This window comes from Pygoscelis adeliae, unplaced genomic scaffold (assembly GCF_000699105.1).
Source record: "Pygoscelis adeliae isolate BGI_AS28 unplaced genomic scaffold, ASM69910v1 Scaffold75, whole genome shotgun sequence".
In the NCBI taxonomy this organism is placed as follows: Eukaryota; Metazoa; Chordata; class Aves; order Sphenisciformes; family Spheniscidae; genus Pygoscelis; species Pygoscelis adeliae.
The window spans coordinates 4,606,592-4,632,591 of record NW_008824772.1 but is presented as its reverse complement, the minus strand read 5'-3'; the positions used below and the strand labels follow the sequence as shown (position 1 = coordinate 4,632,591).

The following is a 26,000-nucleotide window of genomic DNA, read 5'->3' as shown; positions in this document are numbered from 1 at the left end:
TTCTCATTCTTCTGTCTTATACCATTTCCTTTGCTGTGCGGTAAGTAACCAACGTGCGTTTCAGCTTAGATGAATCTTTGGTAAGGTGTTAAGAAAACTTGAAAAACAAATTCCAGTGCCAATGCCTATTTCATCGGAGCTGCAGTTAGGCGGATCTCCTCCAGATTCTTATCTCATGAATCAGCGGGTTTGTGGGCCACGTAGAGGTGAAGACAGCATGGCATCATTTGGGAGCCAGTCAGCGAACAAAGTTTTCCTTCAGAGTTTTTGCTTAGGCCCAGGATGAGACAGCAGGATTACATTAGCTGTGGGCTGACTCAAATATATTACTACCTGCATTTATGACGGCAGTATTTGGCTGCTAGTGTAAAATACCCAATTATTATGCCTTCTGGTAGCATCAAACACCTTTGAATTTAACATGAGACTACAAAGAACACACCAATCCGATGCATGTTTCATATACATATTTATATATATTTCATGTACAAAGTTACATTCTGAACCCCATGGATTCAATAATAGAAATAAATACTGAAATAACTACACTGCTATATGAGCTTTTCTGCTCACAGAAAAGAAGCCCCAAGTTTTAACAGACAGCAAGTTCAACGCTGTAGTATCCATCTGGGATTACAGAGGCAAGTAAAATTCAGCGTAAAGTGTCCAACAGACAAAACTTTCAAAAATTACAGACCATAAAATGTTTAAAATATATGTTTAAAAGATTGAGAAATGTGCATCAACAAAATTAATAAAGGAAACTTAATCTTGTTAGAGGGCGGGAGAGACATTTAGTTTATAGAAAAATGCTCTGAGGTGCAACATAGGTTGTTACAATATGGCATAACCCTGTTAGAAAAACACATTTAATTTCCTTAGAGAACTGTATTTGAGTTTACCGTGTCTTGTTTTACAGAGCAGGGCCTTCACAAGACCCTGTCTCAACAGGGTCACTTACAAGAGTGCTAAGTCAGGTTTAATCCTTTGGTAACTTTTATAATACTCACATGGAAATAAATATGCAGTTACACAGCATTTTAAAAGACACACGTTCTTTAGAACAGTTAGTATAATAAAACAGATTTAACATTTGTTTGTTACTAAGGCAGCCTATGATAAAGTGTCTACGCTCTGCCAGCTCTATCTGATCCAACGCAGGAAGACCTTTACAAGAAATGGACAACGCAGCAGCTTATACAACGCATTTCACCTTTACCATGCAAACACCCTTACCCAGGCAAGTAATGTGCTGCATATTTTGTGCTCGAAATGTTTCCAAACTATTAACAAGCTGTAGCTATCAAGAGATTAGCTCCTATTTATATGATGCTTTAATCACATGAGTGTATGCATAAACACATTCTTGAGACGGATTTGTAGGAGTGTATTGTCATCTCAACGCCTGGGGTTTTACGTGCTTTATTCACCATTCAAAGCGACCTTAAGTAGAGTTTATAAATCCCAGTGCGCTGTGATGACAATAGGGACCCATTTAATCTACTGTACCTTAGGACAGGGGATAAAGTTTTTAAATGAGAAATACAGAGAAGTGCACATGCCTTCTATCTACACCCACAGTGGTACATAGTTAACCTATTGTTTTCTTTAAAACCCTTCCACTTTTGGACAGAAACAATCATTCTCTGAAAAATTTGCAAGAGTTGGCCCACTGAGGTGACTAAAACGGCACGGTGGACCAGATACATTTGGCAAAAGACCAGGTACACACTTGCCAGATTGAACTGCTCTATTTGATAGCAGTAAAGCCGTTCAGAGAAAACAGCTCATCACTGATTACAAATAAATTGCTATACAAGAACGAAGGAACAGAATTGTGCGCTTTTTTTCTGAGAACATGAGAATGTGACAATCAAGCAGTGAGTAAAAGCTTTGGAGACTGTGTTTTCCAAAGAGAAAAACCAATAAATTTAAGAAAATGGCAGGAGAAGCAGTGAAACTGCACCACTCGCAGTGAAGACTCTGCACAACAGTAAAAGTTTAGACAGCATTTTTCTTAGACATCCAATTTCATAAGTTAATTCAGATGTGCTTCAGGTTCAGCATACATGTCTATGTAAGCTTTAAATAGGTCTTTCTAAGAGTGTTTAGTCAGTTTACTTTCTGTATTTGTATAATTTTTAAAAAGCTCCCAGATTTTATATTTAAGCCAAAGTACTTTAAGAGTGACGTTAAAGATGAATTTAGAAAGCAAATTATGAACAACATGCTCTCATCACTTTTAGCATTCTGAAGAGAAAAATACTACCAAGATATCAGACATCTTTAATAAGGATTTTTACTACATAGTTCATGTCCTAAATACATATTTACGAGAGGAACAGCTGTGTACAAAATATGTCGCTTAAAAAGTATTTATACATATAAATCTAACCAATAGACCTGAATGGAGTTTTTCTGGTTTATCAGCTATGATATGCATTTGAAAAAGCTGCCTAAATATATATTTACACAATAGACCTCAGCTAAATGTGTTCATTTAAAAAATTAAGAAAATATATAAACACATGTTTGCCTGATAGACCAGAACTGCTCCTATTGCATAAAAATGTTTAGGCAGTTTTAAAAAAGTGTTTCTATATTTACTCCTCTGAAACTGTTCGGTTCTCTCACATAATCAAGTTACTGAATTGCTCTGCTAATCCGAACAGAACAGTCCCAGTCTTTTGGGGGTAAGTGCTGGATGTTTATTCAAACCCCTCAAAACTTCTACTTTCCAGAGACTAAATGAAAGAACAAATCTGGGTTTTAAAATATTCTGAAGTACAGAAATCACGAAGTGTTTAACTTAGGTCTGATACTAATGTAGGAAATTCAATGTAAAAGGAAGACAGTCTTCAACTCACACTTATGGTTAAAAAAATAGATGGTGAGTAGACAGAATGTCAGCCTAGTATTAGAGTCTCCTGACTTTCATTAATTTACTCAATCTTAGTGTTACCTGCTAACATTGTTGCTATTTTTTTTTTTTTTAAACTAAATTGGGGTATGCAGCTACAAAAAAAAAAATACATTTTGTACCTAATTATCTGGCACTAAAGTTCCTTTACAATCTCACTTGGGTAGAATGCATTTTTCCTGTACACTCTCAGTCTTTTCTCATGCTCTAATCGAGGTCTCTAACCTTCACACATGTAGTGCCTCATGAGTTTGACCAGCTAGGCAGAGAAGATCATTCTAGTGCTTAGGACATAAGGAGTTAAGACAAGAAAAGAACAAAACACGTCCCCTGTTCAAGAATTTTACAGTTATTTTCAAAATTTAAATCATCCTACGAATACCCTTTGGAAACCGAGTTGTTCCATGTCAGGGAAATGGGAAAACGCTATGCTCAAAATTACTTATTATTGAGGGCAGCAGTTCTCAAACTTGAAGGTTCAATAGTGAAAACATGTAATTTTATTTAAATATTGTCATCTTATTTCCTATACAATCTCCTCTTCCCCCCAGAAATTCTGATGAACGTAACAAGTTAAACCGTATACACTATGTAAGCAAGATTTTCCAGGTTTGAAAACAAAAGCTGAAATTTACAGTTTGCTTTAGCCCTCACTGAATATTTGGATGAGTCTTAATAATCCATCTTAGAATTTGTCAAATTTTTAATACTCTGGGAATAACTTTGCTGTTTTACTCAATGCATTATACAGTGAAATGAAGCTCAGTTGGAATAAAGCCAAACTCAAGTGAGACTACCAAAGAAGTGAACTACATTAGATTGCTGTGGTACAGTAAAACTAATGTCTCAGTTGCTTACTGTGGTGTGCACGCCAGTTTTGAGAAAGATCTGATTTCTTTATACTCTTCCATGTAACACGGGTGCAGTAAAACAGCACAAGCTAATTCCTGTATAGTTAAAGGTATGACAGATTTGCAATATAAAGTTAAACAGCAAAGAAATGCTTCAACATCATGTAGTGAAACAGGTTTCACAAAATAAAAAAAACATGCAGAAGCTTTTTTTTTTTTCTCCTTTTTTTTTTTTCTTTTTTAAGGTCTCCAGCTGCATCCTACAGGCTCACTCACTGCCACACATTACTTGCCACACTATCAAGTGACTCCTCTCAGCTTTGGCTACAGAAGGTTCAAGTTGTAGAGCTTCTCCAAGGAGTTCAGATTCTCCACCTTCATCACCTGAAAAACAACAGCTTTGATTCAGGCAGACAATAAAAACCAGTATTCACACCAAATGCAGCAAGACAAGTGATGTCTAGGTTTACAAGAAAAACACTATGAAAGACAGTAGTTCCCATATGCTCGTATAAAAGCATATTCAAGATTGTGAATATATACATTACAGCCTGAAAGTCTGTTGCATAATTATTTCAGAGCCTAGTGCTCTGATGGTCATATTCTTCACTTCTAGCCCCCAAAATTAACTGTAGTTTTGTAAGTATCCATATTCTACACATTTCATTACTTATGACTCTTTGAGGCAGAGAAACAAACATCTAATCTGCAAACTTGCAGTTCCTCCCAGGCAGAAGTGGGGATGGTTATGCTATGAAAAAGCATGCTAGCATAAACACATAAACCTTATAAAGTGCTCTGGAAATAAGAGCAGTAATTGAGCACAGGTAAGACAATGCAACGTTCACATCTACGATGAACCTTTCCCCTTCTTTCCTCTTGTTCTAGTTATCCTAGCTTGTCACAACTCTGCACACACTGGCACAAGACAGCCTTAAGCTTATTCTCCATTAATGCTCGTCAAAAGAGAAGAGCAGTTTTGTAACTGCCTCTAAACTCTTGATGACATGAGCTGATTCGGATCAAAGATGACAGACTAACCATTAAACAACACTGCACGTAGACAGTAATAAACATCAATACAGAGGCAGTCTTGCGGTACAGAGGAACGTCAGTTTAACCAGATGAAACGGGAACTGACCTACAACTTCAGGAAGGTTTCAAGCCACAGTTTGGCTGGTTTTCTGGTTAGACTACTTTGGAGGTCTGAGGAATCTAAACATAGAATAGCCTGAACTTGCTCTTGAGCGAGTTTGCTGCACTAATGTGGTAATAGCTGAGCTAATGCAGCTACAGTACTGACACAAGTTCATGGCTTTGCATCATGCCACAAGGACAGCAAAACGCACATTTGGTATGTGGCTATACCAGCTCGCCTGGAGTAAGCGCAGAGTTTTTAATACTCACCACAGCGTGGCACAGAATCGCCTCAAGCCCTGCCTGCCGCGTAACGCCACTGGGGTTACCAGCAGGAACTTGTTTTGCATTGACTAGTGGGATGACAGAATTTGGGCTGGCCTTCATGGGTTTTTCTTTGTAGTGGTTTTTGTGGGTTTTTTTTGTTGTTTGTTTGTTTTTTGAAAAACACTACAGACAGATTTAGGCAAAAGGTCAAAACCAGGTCTAGGAGTTGCGACTTTTTAAATGCACTTTTTGTCAAGGTCTCCAGCTGCAGATTCTAAGCATAGAACCACAACCACTCTCATCTTGTTATAGTTCCCCAAAAGCTTCAATTAAAAAAAGTGTTTACACAAGAAATCTTTTATGGGCTAGATCATGCAAAAGTGCTATCCAAGAAAAGCAGTGATCAAAATAAGAAGGGCACGCAAACATGACAGTGAATTACTTTTTCCCTTTTCACTCTAAAATTTACTCATTTTTGTTTGAGCGTTCTTCAATACATGACTTTTTTTATAGTCAGTCTGCATATTAAGTAACTAAGGACATGTTTTCCAGCAGTTTGAGATAGACTAACCTGTCAAAGACTGAAAGCATAAGCAGCAAGGTGGTACATGACTCCAAAGCAGAGTTTCAAAAAAACGTTTTTACACAGTCATCTCAGAGGTCGTGGTTTATTGGGAGGAGAAGCTGAAGGTGTGTGTGGAGGGGAGAATAAAGATACTTCTATCCTCGCACTTGCTTAGTAAAGACTATATACTGACTGACCACACAAATGCACTCTGCAATCACAACGGAAGTTTTATACGGTTAATGACCTTTCAGAATGAAGAGGTTACAACTGATTTTAAGCTCCGTTTTCTTACCCATTCTGAAGTCAATATATCCTTCTCCACCACTTATCACCAACATCGATTTTAAGGGACTCTGGTTGAAGGATTCTTGGGCCGGTTTATCAGCCGTTAGCTCTGTTCCACCACTACTCTGTGGGCAAACAACCTGACCTGGATTAAAAACAGAATACATTTTTATGGCACATCTCACAGAATAATACCACCTGTATTTGGTCACTGGATGACATACTTAATGCCTAATGATACACTTAACTTTGGATTCTAGTATCTCTTCAGCGAGGGACAGAAAGCTAGCTTTGTTCCGATTTCATCTCTCTAAAGAGATGAAGAATCTGTTCAGGTCAGTTCAATGGAAATCAGAGAATTAAATGCCTCTTGACAGATTTCACAGCACAGGCATGCAGATCTAGAGAATGACATTGAAACAGACTTAAAGACTTTCAGACACACAACTGAAACGATTCAGCGCATGTCAGCCCATTAAGCAAACTTCTGTCATCTACTTCCAGCAGCACGAGGTGCATACAAGCACTGAGAGGTTATTCAACAAGCACTGCAGCTTCTAGGAAACTCTCAGCTTTTTCAACTGAGATTCTTTCCTTTGGGGGCTTCTCCCTTACTAGCTCATCCTTCCTGCAGGATGTCAGGCTCTTAAGTTGTACCTTACACCAATTAGCAGTTGACTGCCTTCTTAATAGGCGAGTACTCACTCACTGCAGTACCTTTTTCCCCCAGATGGCAGCAAAGCACTTCTTTCTTTGTGACCAAACCCTTTTCCTCCCGTTAAACAATAATGTGCTTAGGAATCAGATAAGCCTTGTAAATAAAATATAATAAATTGTTTCTGAATGTACAATTTCATACATTTGCTATCTTTACCTAAAGACTATGTTTAACCAAGCAAATGAGGGCGAAAAAGAAACTTCATTTGAAGAACAGTAATAAAACCTCACCAGGTACTGCGACAAAGAATTTAACAGCATCACGGTGCCCATGGAAGCAAAGCTGCGCATGTGCCATTGAACAATATGGTATGAATGTTCCCGGAGTCACTTTGTCGCTGTTTTCATCGCCATATACACGTATGACACTCCCCGGACGGTTTCCAGAGCCTGCTGCTGCTTTATTAGCTGTAAAAGAAGAGAAGTGTTTTCTACTTGAAAATACAAATTACAGAAATGGTTATTTGTTAAGAAACCTTACGGTACCATCTAAAAGCTAAAGCCAACTTAGATAAAAATGAAACAGGAGGGCAGCAATGCCAATTCAAGACAGAGCTGGAAAGAAAAAAGATTGCATGCTTCGTTATTTTAAGTACATCAGAAAATGGAGCAGGATTCTTATTAGTCTAGCATAAACACCAGATTTTAATATCCTACTTTTGGAAAAAAATAATTTGTGGAAGGACTGTATCTTTCATAGAAAATAAGTACCTCTAATGTGTTTCGGTATGAGCAAATTCAATGTACTTAAAAAATTAAAGACAGTTTCATTCCAACTAATCATAGGGTATCCCCTTGCCAGCAAAAATTCTCTAAAAATAGCCACCTGTGGGCACGAAGGAGCTACCCTATTATAATTCTACATCTAGTTTTTACTGAGAAGCTTTAAAATCCATTAAAACAGAGAAGTACTCATGCTAGACATACAAGCCATCTCCATTCCAAAGACTATCAAAGGAGTGAAAGAAACAGTGATTTGTAACAAGACAGTAAATGATGTGGATTAATGACAAAGTTATAAGATATGGTATCACATTGGCTGGAAGAAAAACAAAGTCTGTATGAAAGTTCAGCTGCAACACAGGATGATATACTAAACTGCTGAGCAGATTGGTGGCCATTTAGCAAACAAAACTGCTGCAATGCAGTAACTGCAAGTGGAAAAACATTTAGGAACATACAAAGGGTAAATCTATAAAGAGTGGGAAACAGCCTCGAAGTGGCTATTAGAAGCCTGAAAATAGATTTTTGTTCAGGATCTGCACTTACCCCTCAGCCCCAGTAAACGTCCCTGGTGGAGGATTACAGCTAAAGTGAGAAAGGAGGAAAGGGGAAATGGATAGGTATGACAGTAGAGGAGAAGGATTAATGAGAACCCACCACTCTTATATTTTGGTTTTTGATAAGGTAGAGCTTAAAATTTTAGCTCCTAAGAACAGTAAATATCTAGTTACAGAAGATTCAATAAAGTCACAAAGAACAGCATCTTGTTCTAAAAGTTTCAGTACAAAATGGACAACGAAAGCACTGCCACTTTCACGTGCTTTATTGCTATAAAGTTTATTATTGATTAGCAACGTTTCCCCTTTCTCTCTTTCCTTGGTAGGAGGCTACCAAAATAATATCAACAATTCATGTTTTCAAGTGCCCTTTCGAGACATCAGCTGCAGATCTGGAAGATGCCCTGCTATTGAGACCCAGGGAATCGAGAGATGCAATTGCTTATGCAAGGATGCGACTGTTTTCGAAAACCACGAATATTTGTAACAAGGGTTCCCAAACCCACTATCAGGCTACCCACAAACGGTTATTCTGATTCATGAACAACTAACAAAACTGAAATTAAACTGAACAGCTTTAATAGGGATTTTTTCATGTTCACTACTGTTTTAAAACAAACTCCTCTGGAAACATTAAATTAAGCTTGATGCAAATTAAGAGCTATAATTTTTGAAAGCATGATTTAAACTATGTCAAATTCATGACAGGAAGTCTGTCCTTCCTTAGTACATTCATGCAATGCAAAAAGAGACATTTACTGAATGGATGGACAATGTAATGGAACAGTATGAGAAACAATGCATGTATGTGCTGTTCAACAAAGCAGGTACAACATATGAAGAGTTTTTACTATTAAATTACCCTAAAATTTCACCTGTCAGACTGTACTACTTTCTGTATAACAACAGTACAGTTAGGACTATCAAAGTTCTGTATGTTCTTTTCTGAAACTTCTGTCTGTGTGTTTTAACATTAGTCTCAGGCACAAGTGTTGGGTTTTTTTTGTTGTTGTTTTAAATGCAATCAGTTTACACACAGATTCTTCCCCAGCTTTACCTATTTAAGATTTGTTTTGCCCTTGAACTGGACTGTTCCCTTCTCCCAAGGTTCAACTGCCCACGTCTGAATGCTTCCCCTCGCACTCCCAAGTAGTTTCAGCCTATGACAACAGTTTGGGGTCTGTTATTAAGCAGATAGCTGGATTTGCATTATTGGAATTTTACCTAGAAGTCAGTGCCCTATTTGTAGAATATGTTTACAACTCCTATAACTTTGAACATGTCCTTTAAAGCAGTTGGTACTACTGCTATTCCAGTCCTTTTATACCAGCTTTGTGATGAATTCTCAAGAACTAAAGCCACTCAAATTGTATTAGCAACAATACCAACTTGCTCAAATCGAACAAAAGTCTACTTTGGTGATCATATGGCAATCAAAAATAACATTAATTAGAAAACTAAAGCCATCTCTTACAAGCAATAAACTTCTATAAATGCTGCTAATGCTCATAACACCTCTAAGGCTTCAAAGTGTCTCTTTCATTCAAGCCACAGCAACTCTGCTCAAATTGAAGTATAGGAGATTTTGGAGATGTGCTTTTTTGCTCAGAGTAATTGTAACCATGTACACAGATTAGGTGCTAAACATCACACAGGCCCAATCTGTTACAAACCTGAAAGATTCAGACCCAGCAGTAAAGCTTTCTATCCATTAGCAAGCATCTGAATGGCGTTTAATATTCTCTTTTTGTGTCTACAGCATATTGCACAGTGCTATTCATTTATATTTTACTTACTTTCTGTTAATGGAATGGAGATGATGACACCATTTCCTGTTCCTACCCATAAACGATTACAAGACACCATAAGAGCTGTGATTCTCACAAATGAGAATCCCAGTTTACCAGTACCTAAAAACAAAAGATGCTTTTCATCAAAAATTATGAGCAAGAATAATTTTAGTTCCACAACAGAGAATCTTAACTCCAACTCCCAAACCACGCAGACAAGTAATTCCCTCCCACTTCAAACAGAAACAAGGTAGAAGAGTACATTTAAGTTGTAAAGATAACCTAAAAGGCTAAAAGACTGTTAATCAAGTTGTGAACCTATACAGAAAGAGACTAACATTAACTGTGAGAAAGCACAAAAGGTGTAACAGGCTCCATAATGCTGCACAATAAAATCTTCTGGGGCTTCCAGCACCAGGGCAGCTTTTCAAATGAGGGAAAAAAAAAAAAAAGAAAAAAGGTGAGTTTACAGGTGTAAGATAATGGTTTCTCATCCATTAAAATTAATTTCTCATCCATTAGCACTACGAGGGGAGCAGAAGGCGGCTGACCAGCTAAGCGCAATGGCACAGTAGTTACTTGTGAAGGATTTCCCATGGCCCAATTACCTGTATTTGTTGTGTTACATAGGTGGTCAAACTGCTCTTATATAAACATTAATGAAAAAAATCAGAAAGCTTATTAGCTTCAATAGCAATAAAAAATTGCTATTTTGCATTTGCATTTTCTTGAAAAAGAGGCAATTTTTCCAGACAAGTAATGGATTCTTCCTACTCTTAGATTTAAAAAAAAAAAAGGCATCAGTAGAGTAAAAAAAGAAAGATTTTAGTGTCTTTATTGATGCCTGCCGAACCCAACCACCATTTTCCTCATGAGTTCTGAGTTTTTAGGGACGCCTCAGACATCAGGTAGGATCAACAGACTGTATCGGAAGACCTATCATCCTCATCATGCTTTACAGACTGACTTGGGCTTCTACTTCCAGATTCAAGTTTTCACAAACAGGATTCGACCAGCCTTCCCCCCACCCTTCCCCCTAGTTTGCAGTGAGAATTGCCTGATCCATAACAGGAAGAGAAAGCTCCAGGCAGCAAGAGGTGTAAGAATACAACAGTTTTTCTTATCAACTTACCTAGCATTTTGCTTACATAAGGTTCAATGTCCACATCTTGTAGATGCTGATACGTGTGCGCATGATAGAGACGCAGGGTGGAGTCTAAACGAATAGACACCCATACCCCATCACCCACCCATGCCAGCTGTCTCACTTGGCTTTCTCTTCTTGGGTGTGCATCAAATGACTTCTACGAAACATTGGATTTTAAATTAGTAGATGAAACAAAGGAAAGAGTAAGAAAGACTTCTCTGTTACTCTTACACTGTCAATACTGGCAATTTTCTTAAGTCATCTATGACCCTCTGATTTGCAAGATCACTCGCAGATACAGTGTTTAGCTTAGTTACAATTACCATATGGTAAAGTAATAGTAAAAATGCTGATTCCCCTCCCTGAAGTGTGATCTCAAAGCCATAATGTCCGACTGTGCCTCATTTACATATCATATCCCAGCCCACTCTGGCTCCTGTCTCCATTTAACCTAGAGCCTTTTTGGTATGAGGTCCTCCTGTCACAGCACAAGATACGTACGCCCAAAAAGTGTTTTTCTTCCTAGTTCTGTCAAGCCTTGCTCTTGCATACAAACCCACTCGTGCAAAAAAAACCACTGTCCACCAGCAAAACAAGTAATTTCACTGTTGTATGAATTCCTTCATTTCAGTTTTCCCATATATATAGTCGTCTTCACAGAAATAGATTATTACTTGGGTGCTTGGTATTTTTAGAAGAGCTGAGCAGTCACTCTCAAAAGGTCTGGCCCATGTCTCAGGCCAATTAGCGGAAGCTGAAGTATTAATACTGCTAATGGCTTTCAGAAACCTTAGCCACTTTCTGTACTTGAGATGTCAGGTACACATACAACACTGCAGAAACACCAGCTTACACACCTTATAAACAAACTATTCTATAACCGGAGGGAGAGTACATTCAAGATTAACACTTAGAAAAAGCATTCAAAGACAGATTATAGAGAAGGTTACAGGTGGGTGGAGAACATAACGAGGCATGCACATAGAGAATAAACTGGGAGCTAGCCTTACAAGCTCTGCACAAGGACGCTTTCCAGTTCCTGGCCAGCTAGAAGTGGAGAACTAAACCCCCCAAAAATTGGTTTCAATAAGTGCGAACTGTCTCATCATGTCTTAAAATCTTCCAAAACAATGAAGACATCTTAAGAAAACATAATAGTATTTCCCAAGATAAATTTGTTTGGTTGCTTGTTTCTGTACTGATGAACAAATAACTGTTCTCTGGAGTTTGAGTTGTAACATGAGATGACATTAAAACATAACATTTAATTATTTTAAACACCAGTTTAACTTGCCTCTATTTTCATGGCCTTTGGTTGAACAACATAGATTTTGTTCCTGTAGCCACACCAGACTTTGTCATGTACCACTGTCATGCATCTTATTGAATGATGCGGCCGGCCCAGGTCTAAGAGGTGATAGTTCGTCAAATCCCACTGACCATCTTTAAAAACAGAAGGAAAAGAAAAAACAAAACAAAACATAGGTTCCTATGAGTTTAAAAATCATTTAAAAGTACAGGCAAATATCTTAACAGTCTAATTTTTTTAAAGCACTGTAATAATCCAGATAACTCAATACAAATTTATGGCTAGGCTTCTCATTAAAAAAAACAGCAACTAGTTATACTAACTACCAACATCCCGAACGCTACTTTGTTTTTAATATAATAAGGTTGTACAGTGACTCATGTTCAAAACACATCAAAACATTTTTAAAAACAGCAAGTTACCTAGTGCTAAATATTTTACTTGGATAGGCATCAGTCTACATTACAACAAGCAACTACCCACACAGCGCTAGGCACTTGCTGCTTCACTGAACATAGAAATGCTGGCCAGTACATCAAGGTTTTTTTAAATATGCTGCAAGATCTTAAGAAAGGCACCTGAAATCTACTAAAAGCATACTAACTTTGGTCATTCAACACCAAGTAAAAGTCTTCTGTAGACTGAGCTAAGACACAGATCATCATTGACATTTACTTGAGATCCTTAAGGATTGTAAGTCACTAGAGTTTGAGTTTAAAAAAAGAGAACACTAACAACTTCATCCCAGATGCATCTTTCCCAATATTTGCATTAACGCTGTGCAATCTCTTTAATTCTTCTAAATGCTGAGCACAGAGATTTAAATTCCACAAGGAAAAGAACAAACGAATAGGGAGTCTGTGGAAACAAGCCAACAGGTAAGTTCCAGTTACTCATAGTAAGACCTTCCCCTCCAGGTCCTTATTCTGGAGGCTGAAGAATGGAGCTCGTCCAGGAGTGGTTTGGGCAGAAATTCTGAAGGGATGCTTACAGAATTCTCATGAAGGACTTGGCCACAGACAATTATTAACACTAATAACAAAACAGAAGACGTGACTATTGAGCACGATGAAAAAGCAAGAGATGATGATCAACGCAGACTATCATCTGGCCTTTCACTATTTAGCTCAGATATATCCCATTCTCCTTTCAGAGTAAGAAAAAATTCCAGGAATGCACCAGGACAGTGCAAAAATGGTACCTGAAACTGCAACTGAAATACTAGAAAGATTTCTCAAGACAACCTGTAAAAAGGCAATTGGGGAATACATTTTCAAAAAGTTATTTATAACCGGCACGTTTCTTTCCCAAATACTATTACTTCACTGGTTTCAAGATCTAACAGAATGCTTACCAACTCCTCGGTGAAATATTGCTAGTGTTCCATCAGCTAGTGCAACTAATACTATTCCTTTTACATGTCTGGGGAAAAAAAGGAGGCACAAGAATATACACCGTTAGACTGCATTTCTCAAACTGCAAGTTTAAAGTAAGGTATAAACATTTTATATTTCAGCATACTTTTTATATTTCAGCACACTTTTTATATTCACATCAGCCCTAGTGTTTTGATTCTACAATATAGCTCAAGGGACAGTAACAAGGCATCAAAATCCAGTTCAGAAAGCTTAAAATATGTCTAGCTACAATGCCTGAAGAAAGCATTGAGAATAACAACCTAGAACTGTTTTGAGTATACAGCTACCAAGAATACCAAGTATACAGCTACAGCTCATCATTTGAGCTACAGTATTTCCAACAGATACAAGATTCCTCTTATTTTCCTTACTCCCCAAATGTTTTCCACGGCCCCTCAAAGAATATGCATGCATTTATGGCAACTGACATTCCCAAGATCTGAGGAGGAAATATAAAACTACTTTGCAAGTATTTTAACAAAAGTTCATTATGATTTACATGACATTCTTTCAGGACTTACACAATACTGAGAATAGAATCTTTAAGTTTAATGGCATGAACACATTTCCTCCACTGGGCCACTGACGAATGAACATACAGGCTGCAAAGACAAATCAGGAGGGATTAAAAGCACTAGGAAAGGTCTTCCAGACAGGAAAAAACCCAAGCAAAACCCCTATAATTGAAATCCACAATCAAAGGGAAAATCAGTTTTCATCTTCCACCGAAAACTATGTATAGACTGAAAGAAAGAACTACATGAGTAGGCAGAATGGTTTTTTAGAGGCCTAAAACATTGCCAACTCCTTTGCAGATACATTTGCAGTAAAAAGGGCAATATATTTTCTAGAGTAATAAAATACTGAAAGTTATGGCATTATCAGACCATAACAATTTATTTGACTACAAAAAACAACCAAAACTTTTCTGCAGATAAAAGTGTTAGCTGCCAAAAAGAGCTTGTTAATCACCTACAATACTTTGACTTCTATAATGCCTAACTGTAGCAAAGCGTACAAAGTTTAGGCTCTCTTGAGGTCTTCTTGCACTTAATCTTGACTTGAGACAGTTATCAGGCCTGTAGGCACAGAAGCAAGTTTAAAATAATTTTTCCCACTAAACGTAATGAGATTAGTATTTTCTTACCATCCATTCTGTGCTCCAAGCCACATTGTCGGCAAAAGGCTACTCATTTTCTGTGCTTCTTCTCTCACTAGATCTTGCTCATTTGGCAAAACCGCAACGTCTTTATATAAGTCTGACTCAGTACTAAAAAAAACCAAACCAAAAGCCCAGGTAAAAGACATTGAATAAAGTGCACAGATTACTCAGATTATAACCTAGTTATTTACTTCATTGCTGCTAGTTTCTACATTGGCTTTGGAAGCACATAAGGAATTTAAAAAAAAACAACCAGTAACTGTGCATGAAAGTACAATGCTACAGATGAAAACCTCAATAACAATGAATTTCTTCAAGTGGCCGTTTACTTATACAAGGAAATTTAGGTTCCATTCAAGCCTGATATATCAGTATTGCTGATATCTCTGGGGAATGGCAGAAGAGAGTTGCAATGTCAGAGGCACCTGTTAAGAGAAACACTTATAAAAAAAGCTGCATGATACTTTTGCGCCTGTATGGGGAGAGTGAAGATTCCTGAAGATTTGAAATACTGATTACTTTCAAGCTTCTTCTCCACTCCTCTAACTACTCACAGATTGACTATTCTGAAGAAAGAAACATGCATTTGAACAACCAGTTGATTGAAAGACAGGAGTGTAATTCTTATCTATTTTGACATCAGAAGAGAGAATTTAAACAGGCATCTCTAGATCAGTGCCATTCACATTAAGCCTGTGAGAGGACTTAGTTACAAACTGATAGACACTCACTACTCCATTCTGGAGGTGTCTGTACTCAAGGGATATGAGTTCACAGACAAAAGGCTCTTTGTACATAGGTGCCCCTTTCATGCAAGCAAAGCGTAGAGTGTCTTGTGCCAAGACTACTTATATAAACCTCAACATACTTAACAAGAAAAAAAAAGTAGTCATTTCGTCCCCATGTTGTGTTCCTGCAAACATTATGTTTTTCTTTTTAAGTACATTTTAAGAGGTATGAGGACTATGTACCTAGGCTGGTACACTGGAGATGCCTCTGTTGTATTCTGCACTCCCAGAGGATCTGTAAAGACATGCTCTGTGTAGACTCCAGTTTGTGCAGTATCAGCTGTGTCTTCTCCTGTCCCTGCATTGACTTCTGTTGCTTCTGTTGCCTCCTCTGCTGTTGGAATGTTCTCATCTACTGAATTACTTTCATTTGCAATATCTATGGAACAAAAAATTTGAAAAACTTAACAACTCCAAGAGAATTCTCAATTGCTTAAAACAGCCAGAACTTGATACTTAAAACTTAAGCGAATAGCTGTAATAACCAGACAGTCACAATCCAGATTTTATATCTCATCTGAAAAAAAAATCAGATCAGAAAGAGTGCAACCTACTCAAGTTTGGGTATCAACAAGTGTCAAATGCACTTTAAGTATCAACGTAGTGACTGATGGCGCAGATTGCCCTTTAAGTGATTACCTAGAATAGCAGTGAAATCCAATCAATTAAAACACACAACTATGGCAGCAGTATTATATGCCATAAGAAAATAAATTATGTTCAAGTCCAATAACCACATATCCATTAACAATCATATTACCATACAGCTCTGAAGGGTATATGACAGAAAATATTAAGAATGCCTATAAAGTAAACAGCTTCACTTAAATCTCTATTAAGACTTTCCAAGATTTAAGACATATATCCACATTCTCTCTAGTCATCTGTCAGCAAGGTCTGCATTTCAAATACTGAATAACTTAAAAGCTCTCTTTAGACCATGCACAAGGTAGAGTTCTCTCAAAAGTATTTGAAAGAAGCAATTGTCTATACCCATTTAATATCACCTCCACAAAGTTTTCAGCTACAATTATACAGTGCAAGTATGTCAGATTTAGAAGTCATTTCCCACAGAGTACTTGTTTTATGTTATCACCGCTTACAGACAAGCTATTACATTAAATACGTGTACCATTCATTTCTCAGTTAGACCTAATGGTGTTTGGCCATCCCTGGCATACTCGTAAGGAAGATTTTCATACCTGACTGTTTATCTGTCATTGGTGAGCCACCGTTTGCATCATGAGCTACAGGTGCTCCTGTGACACCCTCTGCAGTACAGCCAACCACTGTTATTCCTCCTAGCAAGCTATCGGTTTCTGCAGAGCTGTTGCTAGTCATACTTCCACACAGAGACGACTTGTCCACTTGACTGGGATCTGCTTCTTGAGACCCTTCTTCTCCCGCAGGATAGTCTGTTTCCCTTGCCCCTGAAAGAGATTAAACTCACATGTTTCTTGTGGGCATAAAGGGGAGTCACTTTTCTATCTAATAACAAACTAAGCTTTCAAACTGAATGAACTCTCCAGCAAACGACATTTAACATGCAGACACCTATCTACAAGCTTATTTAACACGATCAGCAGACATTAAAGATGCTGTCACAAAGCTCAAAAAGCAAAAGCCGTATCTACACATGCTGCACATCTGAATGTCATAAGCTATATTGCAATCTGCAGATTTTTTCCAATGGTTTATTTCTATTTCAAATAAATTTTCCATTAAAATTAGATTTCATAACAGTGCATATATGCAGGGATACGTATCTACATCTTTATGAAGAATTAACTGCAGTAGATACTTTGTTCTGGAAGAAAAAGTACCTTTCTCTCATACAACCCCCTCAAATACTTTTAAGACGTAAAATATTAAGTCTTATATTTTATTCTTGGTTTCTTGAAATTTTTATCGTATTTTACTATACTTTATGCTGGTTTGATTTTACAAGTTATACATAGTTTCAGTGGAGCAAAACCTCAAACTTCACTGGAAAGAGATTTCTTCTGAGCTTATTAAACAAAACCACTTCACTGGAACTAATGCTACAGACTTATAGAAGTGTAAGCCAAGAAACAAGAAATCCAAAAGCACAATTAGTTCTTCTCTGGAATCATAATATCCTCCCATTAAACTTTCCTCAGTACACTCTTCACACACACTCTCAATGTAACAAGGATTCCCTCTACAGGAAGCTCCAAGACTTGCTATTTATCTTCAAGAGGTTGAAGAGGTCTAAAAAGCCAACATTTTTCTTTTGTGATGTTCACAGTTCCATAAGACACTGGCACTATTGCACAATTTATAATACAGCAGACAAAATACTTGTTCCTGGTTACTGACGTCTTTACCTTTGAGTTAATTTAGGTCAAGAGCCAACTGAAGAGTGGAACAGTAGAGTAGAAATCCAATAGTTTTCCCTCCAACTAAACACTTTCTATTGCTGTGTTACAGTAACATTTCATCACACTAATTAACAAATCTTTGGTTTTTCATTGCATAAGAAAAATCTGAGTAAGACACAGTTAAAAAAGCAGGAGCTAAAACATCACAAGTCTTTACCTGGTACACTAGCAATACAAAGCACATGAGAATTGCAAACAATGAAACTGTCCAGAATATTTCCTGGCTGATTAGCATCAATAATGATAACTTTTGTAGCAGAATGTGTGCTAGTGCAGATCCAGACTAGACTGGATAATTCTTCCTGATGTTTCAGCTCCTTCTGCTGGTCCTGAGGGAGAATAAAGGCAGAACAGAAGTGAACAACAACAGGACAGTGGACTAGAACTATTGCCTTTGATCTTGAATGTTCTTACATTATCAACTACAGAAATATACGTAAATATGTGATAAGTTAAATATCTTTAATGCTATTGTAAAGTTACATGTATTTACTTGTTCTCTATGTATTTGGAACATAAAAACCCCCTCATACTTCATACTTGTGTAGGAAACTACAGAAAATAATTATACTGCACAATTATACAGTTAGACAAGTATAAAGCTACATAAGAATACTATTTACGTGCCAGCTACCATACTCAGTATCGCCACAGATTAATGTGATTTCCCAAAGCACTTTAAAATTAAGCCTTTGTTTCTATGCCCTTAATATGAATTCCATTCATTGCTTCTTCATGCAAACATGAAGACTAACACATTTTTAAACAATGGCACAGACTTAAAAAAAACCCCACAGCTTTTTTTAAATGGCAGTCAGAACATGAATAATTCTGTCACAAATGTTTTTTTAAAGCAGGCAGCATTGGTGTAAGTAGTGCATCATTTTGATGTAAAATTGATTTGCTCCTCAGATTTGCCAAGAAGATGGCACACAGGAAAGAATCACAGTATTTTTGTAGATGGATTCAATAACCTAAATATCTTGGGTTGATGACTATCCGAGAAAAATCTATTAATTACCAATAAATCTGATTACAAAGTATATTCTTAATCTACAGATATATGGTAAAGATGTTTAACTATATAAACTATTCAACATGCCTTACTGTGATCTTACCTTGAGCTCTTGGTCTAGTCTATCTAAGCTACTTTGAGATCCTGTTTGCTGCTTGTTGCCATCTGCGTCCATACCAGTCACATCATTGTAGAACACGCTAGCACCAACCACAGACCCGCCATCTCGTGTTTTCCCTCCTGATAGGTTTACCCCTACAGCACACCACAGCTTGAAAGAAAAGCAAATACTTCACTTAAATGTTAAACTAAAAAAAGAGACACCCGCTGTTAAATATGCTAAGTTATATCAAAATTATATATCTACAGTCCATTTTAAGGAATTAATTAAGATTAAAGTAATGTACATTTCTACTGAAGCTTACATACTGATTCAAAAAACATACAGCTTTAAAAAGAAACAACTTTATTTCAAAAAGAAAATAATTGGGTCTAAAATAGAAATATTCAAGCTGTAGGTTGTCCAGTTCTTTATATCATCACTGTAAATATCTACCTTCATAGAGGTATCCTTCTCATCTAAAGGTCTCAGGTAAACAGGTACAGGCAAGTTCTTCATCTTATTGTCACCCTGGCCACCATTTGCCACCTAGGCAAAAAAAAAACCAACAGAAAAGCTTTCCCCTTTAATAGAGGTTTACAGTCTTTGGAATCAGTTGATCAGACTTTGTTAAACACGATTAAGAGTTTTGCACTGTGGTTTTACTTAGAAAGACTCTTTTAACTGCAAAAGTTCAACAAAAAAATGCTGGAATCACTCAAACACAAGCTGTGTGTTTGTGTGAACAAACACTCTGTTCAAATGTCACAAAACATGGAGTTGTTGCCACTGCATTTGAAAACATAAGCATAATACCTGTTTGTACTTCTGAGGTAGACTCCAGCCAAATGCTTGCACTCTACCATCCTCTTTCTGAACATGTGCTTTCACTTGGCGATACTGCTCTCTTTTCTGCTCTCTGCGTGAGGCTAAACTGGCTTCAGTTCTAGGGAAGAGTCATTATTAAAGAACCTGTTATTTATGCTCTTTAGAATTTTTGTGTAATGAGAGTTGCTATTAAACTCAATAGGCAAGATCTCTGTGGAAGCACTGGGCTACCAAAGAGATCACTAGTTTTTCACACGTCACCTATAGAACACCAGGTTTCCTGTGAGCTATTTCTAAGGGACCTGGGAAAGACAGGCAAAACCAGAAAGTCTATTGTCAGTATCCTTAAAGACAATTAACTTGGCTTATGCACCTCTACTAGAAGCTTTAGAAGTTGTAAACCAAAAGGACGTATAGCCAAAAAGGACAGGAGGAAAAAAAAAAAATTTACAGATACTCGTTAGTCTGACTCTTGTCAGAGTCAAACTAGACTAGTCAGACAACACTCTAAAAATAGAATGTTGTTCTATTTTTCCATTGAACTTAAAGTGAAAGTATCTGTACAGTTATTGCTTAGCTACAACGCTTACATAGGAAAGTGTACCAAGTGCTGCCTCCTGCGTCTAAATGCACTTTTATGAAAGGCAATGATATTTGCCAAACTGAATACTACTGCCAGGTACCCAGAATACTCATCTACTGCCGTGCATTTCAGTCTGCACTATGTTGATTTCGTATGTATCAACATTCACGCCAGGAGAACATTATAGTTCACTTAGCAGCGTGCCATTTATTTCAGAGGATTAAAAGAGTAAATACTTGATAGAACATATCTAGTATTAGAAAACCAAAATGACTTACTCTTCACTGAGGAATTCAAAGGCTTTAGATTTGTCACTAGGTAATTGAGATAAGGTGCTGCTTCTTTTCTTGACTGATGGAGTAATATGTGATGTTGGAGCATTATATTTAACATTGACAGGAGGTTCTGGTTTCTTAGCTGTATTGCTAGATGAACTGAAGAGCCTGCTAAAACTAGAAGGAAAAAAAAAACGAAAGATGAGAGTTAAGATTTGTAAGACACATCCAAATTTGACAATGCAGGCAAAACACTGCATATGCTAGCCTGCTCAAGCCAGTTAGACTAAGAAACTGGAGCCCAACATAGCAGCAGCCACCACACACTCAGCAACGCTCTCAAAGCACAGAAATTCATGTCAGTAAGAAAAGTTCTTAAAGAATTATTATCCCATTCGTTTATCAAATTTAATGGGGTCTTTGTCTCGAATGAAGATCTACAGGGAACCAACAAAATTAGAATGTGAATGTCACACCTAGAAGACAGTTTTATGAAGCATATTAGTTCATGCACAGAGCACTTTAAGAACCCCACCATTTTCTAGGCTAAAAGACAGAATAGTTATCAGCAAACCACAACATCAAAAGGATTATTTGACAAATATCTTGTTGTGATTAACACTGTTTTAGATTTAAAGAGCTTGAAGTTAGAAAGGAAAATTTAACAATCAGTAAGCCGTACTCCATAGAGGAAAAGGAAGCTGAAATAAATGCAATCCACACTAGCTATTCAGGTTTCTATTTTTCATCATAAAAAAGAATCCAGAAAAATGTTCAGAACAAGAGTCCCAGTGCATATTCAGCTAGACAAAAATTACAGCACTTTGGCATTTAACTTCACAAAGTGCACAGCCATTCACTACGTGATGCAGCTTACGATACATTTTGTCTTCAAGAACAGTCTTACCGAGCTGGCATGCTAGGTAACAAGAGGAGAACAGTTAAGACATCTTCATCTGCCAAAAGATAATTAGCTAACATACAAAAATGTGCCAGCTAACTGGTTACGTTTTGGTTTATTTATTTATTTATTTATTTTTGCCAGTGAGTTGTGTTTCAATACTTACAACTGCCAAATGCTTGATCTCTTCTTTTCTTGCATGGCTGGATTTTCTCTTGATGCTCTACAAGAAACGAAATCCAAGTTTACTGAGTAAGCATTAATTAAAAAAAGGAAAGGAACAGAACAGTGTGTAACTTTTATTTAAAAACCAAGATAACATATTGAAAGTATCAAAGCCTGTTTCTTCACATTGCCACTTCTGATCAGAGCACAATATTGAAATTCTCACTAGAAGAACTGAAGTTACATAATAAACATCATCCACATTTATTTGAATCAAACACAACCGGTGAGTGCCTTTCAGACAGAAGAGACAAACCTGTGTAACACTTTGCAATGGCAACAGCTAGAAGAAAGCAGCAAGCAATTTTAAATTCTTCTGCCTCCTGTTTTTTAATATTTCAACCATGCCTTTTATTTTAAAACCTCTTATTCTTCAACACATCAGTAAATAAATGATAAAGTGATCATCCCTGAAGCCATAGATGCATTAACAGAGATAGGAGAGGATTTCTACAGGAGAAACAGCTATAGAAAAGCAAGTCACATCTGCTTGGCAACATGTATTTTTCCTCTCTCAGGCTCAGAGTCAAAATGGCCCACAGGTATCGAGGACAACAGAAGAAGTTGGATGCCACTGTCATACCTGACCGGCAGGCGGCACCACATGACACCGTTACCTCTGGACACAGGCACGGCTGGGGGGGTGACAGCGACCGGCTGGGCTGAGGTCCAAGGCAGAAGGCTTTTGTTTTTTAAAATCATGCCTTCCAGACAACTCAATATTCAGGACGCAAATCAGACCAGATCACCGTCTTTATTGTTTATCTTAACAAACCTTGCACAGTTTTAAAATTGCGTTTTTTCCTCCACAACCCAAGTCCTTACAAATGGATTACACTCAGTCTGAAGACCGTGTTATTCCTGTTTTGACATCTCAGCTGACAACTGGGACCACTGCTTTGCACGCATACACACAGTAATTTTCCCTGCCCACCAAACTAATGTTATTTATGATTACCAAGTTTCGTAACCATTCCAAAATACCTACATTCTTCAAAGGATGCTTATTTCACATCATATGAAGCAACATCTTCACCGAGGCCTCACCAAGAACCCATTTTGATGAGGTTAAGTTCTGTGCACATAACTTGAAAACAAACTTATTCATGGGCATGCGGGGAGACAAGCAGAAGGGCAATTAAGGCCTCAAACTACTGACCAGATCATTCTGTAGCTAAAATTCAAAAGCTTATAAAATCCAAGAAGTTCTATCAAAGATTTTTAAAAGAGCATTTTACCTTATCATCTCAGTCCATCGGACAGCTTCCTGAAGCTCCATCAACCTCTCTTTATACTGATTTCTTTCCATCAGAACACGGGCCATTTCAACACGAGTAAAACGCTTCCGTTGAGCGGTGGGGACATCACTCTGAATGCACAAAAAAGCAAACATAGGACGAACAAAGGAGCACAGTAGGGCCTTGCAGAGTCAGCCTCTGCCTTCCGATAAGAGTCAGTTTAGGGCACAATTCCAGATTCCAAATCATGTGGGGCTTTGTAAAACTAACTCAATTTTACCTTCCTCTCCTCACATCCTTTGTATGTAGTATAATCTGAATAAAAAACAGTTCTTCAAAAAGAATGTGACATACAATAATGGGCAGAGAGGAAAGAAAGAAAACTAGACATGGTCAGTTTAAGTTCACTTGTGCTCTTTAGATTTTCTATCTTTTCTATACACGGAGGAAGTTCACCACTACTTATAAGCAGTAAAGTTTAGTAGCACTCACTAAACACATGTGAGCTTCTAATGTCCCATTGTGGATTATACATACAAAAATACACATACACACATACACCTACATCATCATCCTCTTTAGCTTTCTGTCTTGCTTCCTCTGCTTCTGCACGAGCTCTAAATACAAAATAAAAAATAGCTGCATTAGATACCACACTGGGTTTTTTTTTTCCCCTTTCTTTTTCACAACCATGGAATTAAACTTACTTTCTCAGCTCTTCTTCTAGTTCCTTGTTCTTCTCTTCAAGCTTTTGTTTTGCTTGTTTTACAGCCTCTAATTCACCTTGTAGTACATCCTTCTCACAGGTCAGTTCATCCACCTTTGCTATCAAATCATTCTTCACTACATTCAGTGCATTTCTACACAAACATTTAAAATACACCATTACAAGGATGACTATGGTGTCACAGTTTAGCTTCAGCCCAGTTTTATTCTTGAATTTGAAGACCTACCAATTTCTTACATAGAGCTGCTGTAAAGAGATAGAGCTCTCTAAAACAGGGCAAACAACCCTTTCCCCCCAAATCTCAAATGCTCAAACACATTCACACCTCCGTATTAGAAAAAAGTACTGATAAATCAGAACAGTTTGCTTAGAGGTTGAATTCCTCAACAGTGCTCCAGTGGATTAACTTCTGCAGTTACAGCTGTGTTTCTGACAGAAAAGGCAGGGAGTTGATCTCACTGGGACACAGCACTGCATTTCTTGTAGCCTTACAAGGATAAAAGCAGCTTTTGCTTCTCAGGTCCTTAATTTCTAGAAGAATACCAACTAAGCTATACATTTAGCCAAATATACCTACAAATTCAAAATACTTATACCACCACTACTCTTAGAACTGAAAGCATATATGTATAATTTCAACTTTCTGTGTACGAAGACGTTAAAAAATAACAGAGGTGGTCAGTATTTTCTACACACACGTTCTTACTTACTTTGTCTCCAACAGCTGAGTGTTTTCCAAAATAAGGTTTTCAACCTCCCGACCCATTCCTTTCCAAAGGAAACAAACACACGAAATTAGCAGATAAAATGGATGTTTTTACAAAACCTATGTTTTTCCATTTTCTAAAAACAGATTAATTTTAAATATGACAAACTCATCAGAAAAACTGTAAGCTGTCTGAAGTTTCAGGACCTACCTTCTACAGTTAGCTTTCCCCTCCACCTTCTTCCCAATCTGCCTTCAGTTAAAGCCTAAAGGCGACCCTGGCTAACCACAGGCTAGTGCTACCTCCACCTATTCTATACATTTCGAAGAGGTTACAGTACCACTAAGTCAAAAACCAAACATGGCATTTACTGGGGAAGTATTAGCCCACAAGAAGTTAAGTTTAAAATGCTGGACTTTTATACTGCGTTAGAAACAAAAGTTATCAGATATAGACACAAGACATGCTGAATTATAAAGCTCAGATTGCGAAAGCCCTGCAGATTTCCCCAGAGCAAATGATACCTTACCAAAGAAATTATGGTCTTTTAAGCCCATGCATTCCATGTAGAGCAAAAACAAGAACAAGAAACATTTCATGTAAGGTGTGGTATGAGTGAAGAGCAATAAAATATTTAGACTTATAAAGTAAGAGTGAATTAAAACAAAGCCATCACCAAAAATTTGAAGTGGAATGTGATGTGATTAGAAGCAGGATTTATACGAAAGACAGATGTTAAAAAAGTTAAGTTTGTCACAACCGTTTCTATTGGTTAGACCTCTTATAAAAATCAGTAACTTAATAGAAGTCTATCTCATTTTCTGTGAAATAATTTAGAAGCACAGTACTTGGAAGAAATGCTAAGCCATTCAGTAAAGTTTCAAATTAATATGCTACTATGGAAAAAAGTGATCTTAACTCTCTATGTAACTACTTCAATATTATTTAAATTTCTGGAAAATAATTTCTCACCCTATTGTTTGCATGCCTAAAATAATATAATTTGCAGGATTTTAAAAAGATAAACTTTCAGGCAGAAAATAATTATTTTACATCTTGCACAGCAAAATAATTACCACACTGATAATGGCAGAAATTATGCTAATTCAAGATTAACACAGCAAATGAAAACAGTATCTTAATGGTGGAGACCTTTTATAATACTCTAAGAACACAATCTTCTAAGCAACTTTGGTAACAGAAGACTTAAAAGATATTTGGATAACAATAAAAAAGTATCAAAAATAGACATGGAAGTCAAAGTTCCCTCTTTTGGAATTTCTCTCTCTGGGTTTTGGATTAAAAGTAAATGACATTTAAAAGTGAAGGAACTTAAATCAGCTATTTTTACTTTATCAAT

At 37.1% G+C, this 26,000-nt stretch overlaps 1 protein-coding gene across 3 annotated transcripts in view; it reads right to left on the bottom strand.

Moving 5' to 3' along the window:
* Positions 1-452: 452 nt before the first annotated feature.
* SPAG9 (sperm associated antigen 9) overlaps positions 453-26,000 on the bottom strand; it is a 58,969-nt gene continuing 33,421 nt past the window's right edge. For 2 of the 3 annotated variants that reach the window (XM_009323730.1, XM_009323728.1), the window contains 22 exons: positions 24,644-24,701; positions 23,914-24,066; positions 23,772-23,823; positions 23,207-23,337; positions 21,910-21,966; positions 20,846-21,019; positions 19,973-20,102; positions 19,613-19,705; positions 19,160-19,327; positions 18,199-18,370; positions 16,842-17,069; positions 15,823-16,018; positions 14,837-14,959; positions 14,211-14,291; positions 13,626-13,693; positions 12,257-12,405; positions 10,948-11,119; positions 9,822-9,935; positions 8,015-8,053; positions 6,977-7,153; positions 6,036-6,173; positions 453-4,155 (listed from right to left, as the gene is read on the bottom strand). In XM_009323730.1, the coding sequence (XP_009322005.1) occupies positions 4,040-4,155; positions 6,036-6,173; positions 6,977-7,153; positions 8,015-8,053; positions 9,822-9,935; positions 10,948-11,119; positions 12,257-12,405; positions 13,626-13,693; positions 14,211-14,291; positions 14,837-14,959; positions 15,823-16,018; positions 16,842-17,069; positions 18,199-18,370; positions 19,160-19,327; positions 19,613-19,705; positions 19,973-20,102; positions 20,846-21,019; positions 21,910-21,966; positions 23,207-23,337; positions 23,772-23,823; positions 23,914-24,066; positions 24,644-24,701 (2,789 nt within the window). In that variant the 3' untranslated portion in view covers positions 453-4,039. The remainder of the gene's footprint in view (positions 4,156-6,035; positions 6,174-6,976; positions 7,154-8,014; positions 8,054-9,821; positions 9,936-10,947; positions 11,120-12,256; positions 12,406-13,625; positions 13,694-14,210; positions 14,292-14,836; positions 14,960-15,822; positions 16,019-16,841; positions 17,070-18,198; positions 18,371-19,159; positions 19,328-19,612; positions 19,706-19,972; positions 20,103-20,845; positions 21,020-21,909; positions 21,967-23,206; positions 23,338-23,771; positions 23,824-23,913; positions 24,067-24,643; positions 24,702-26,000) is intronic. The other variant, XM_009323729.1, reaches the window with a different exon arrangement.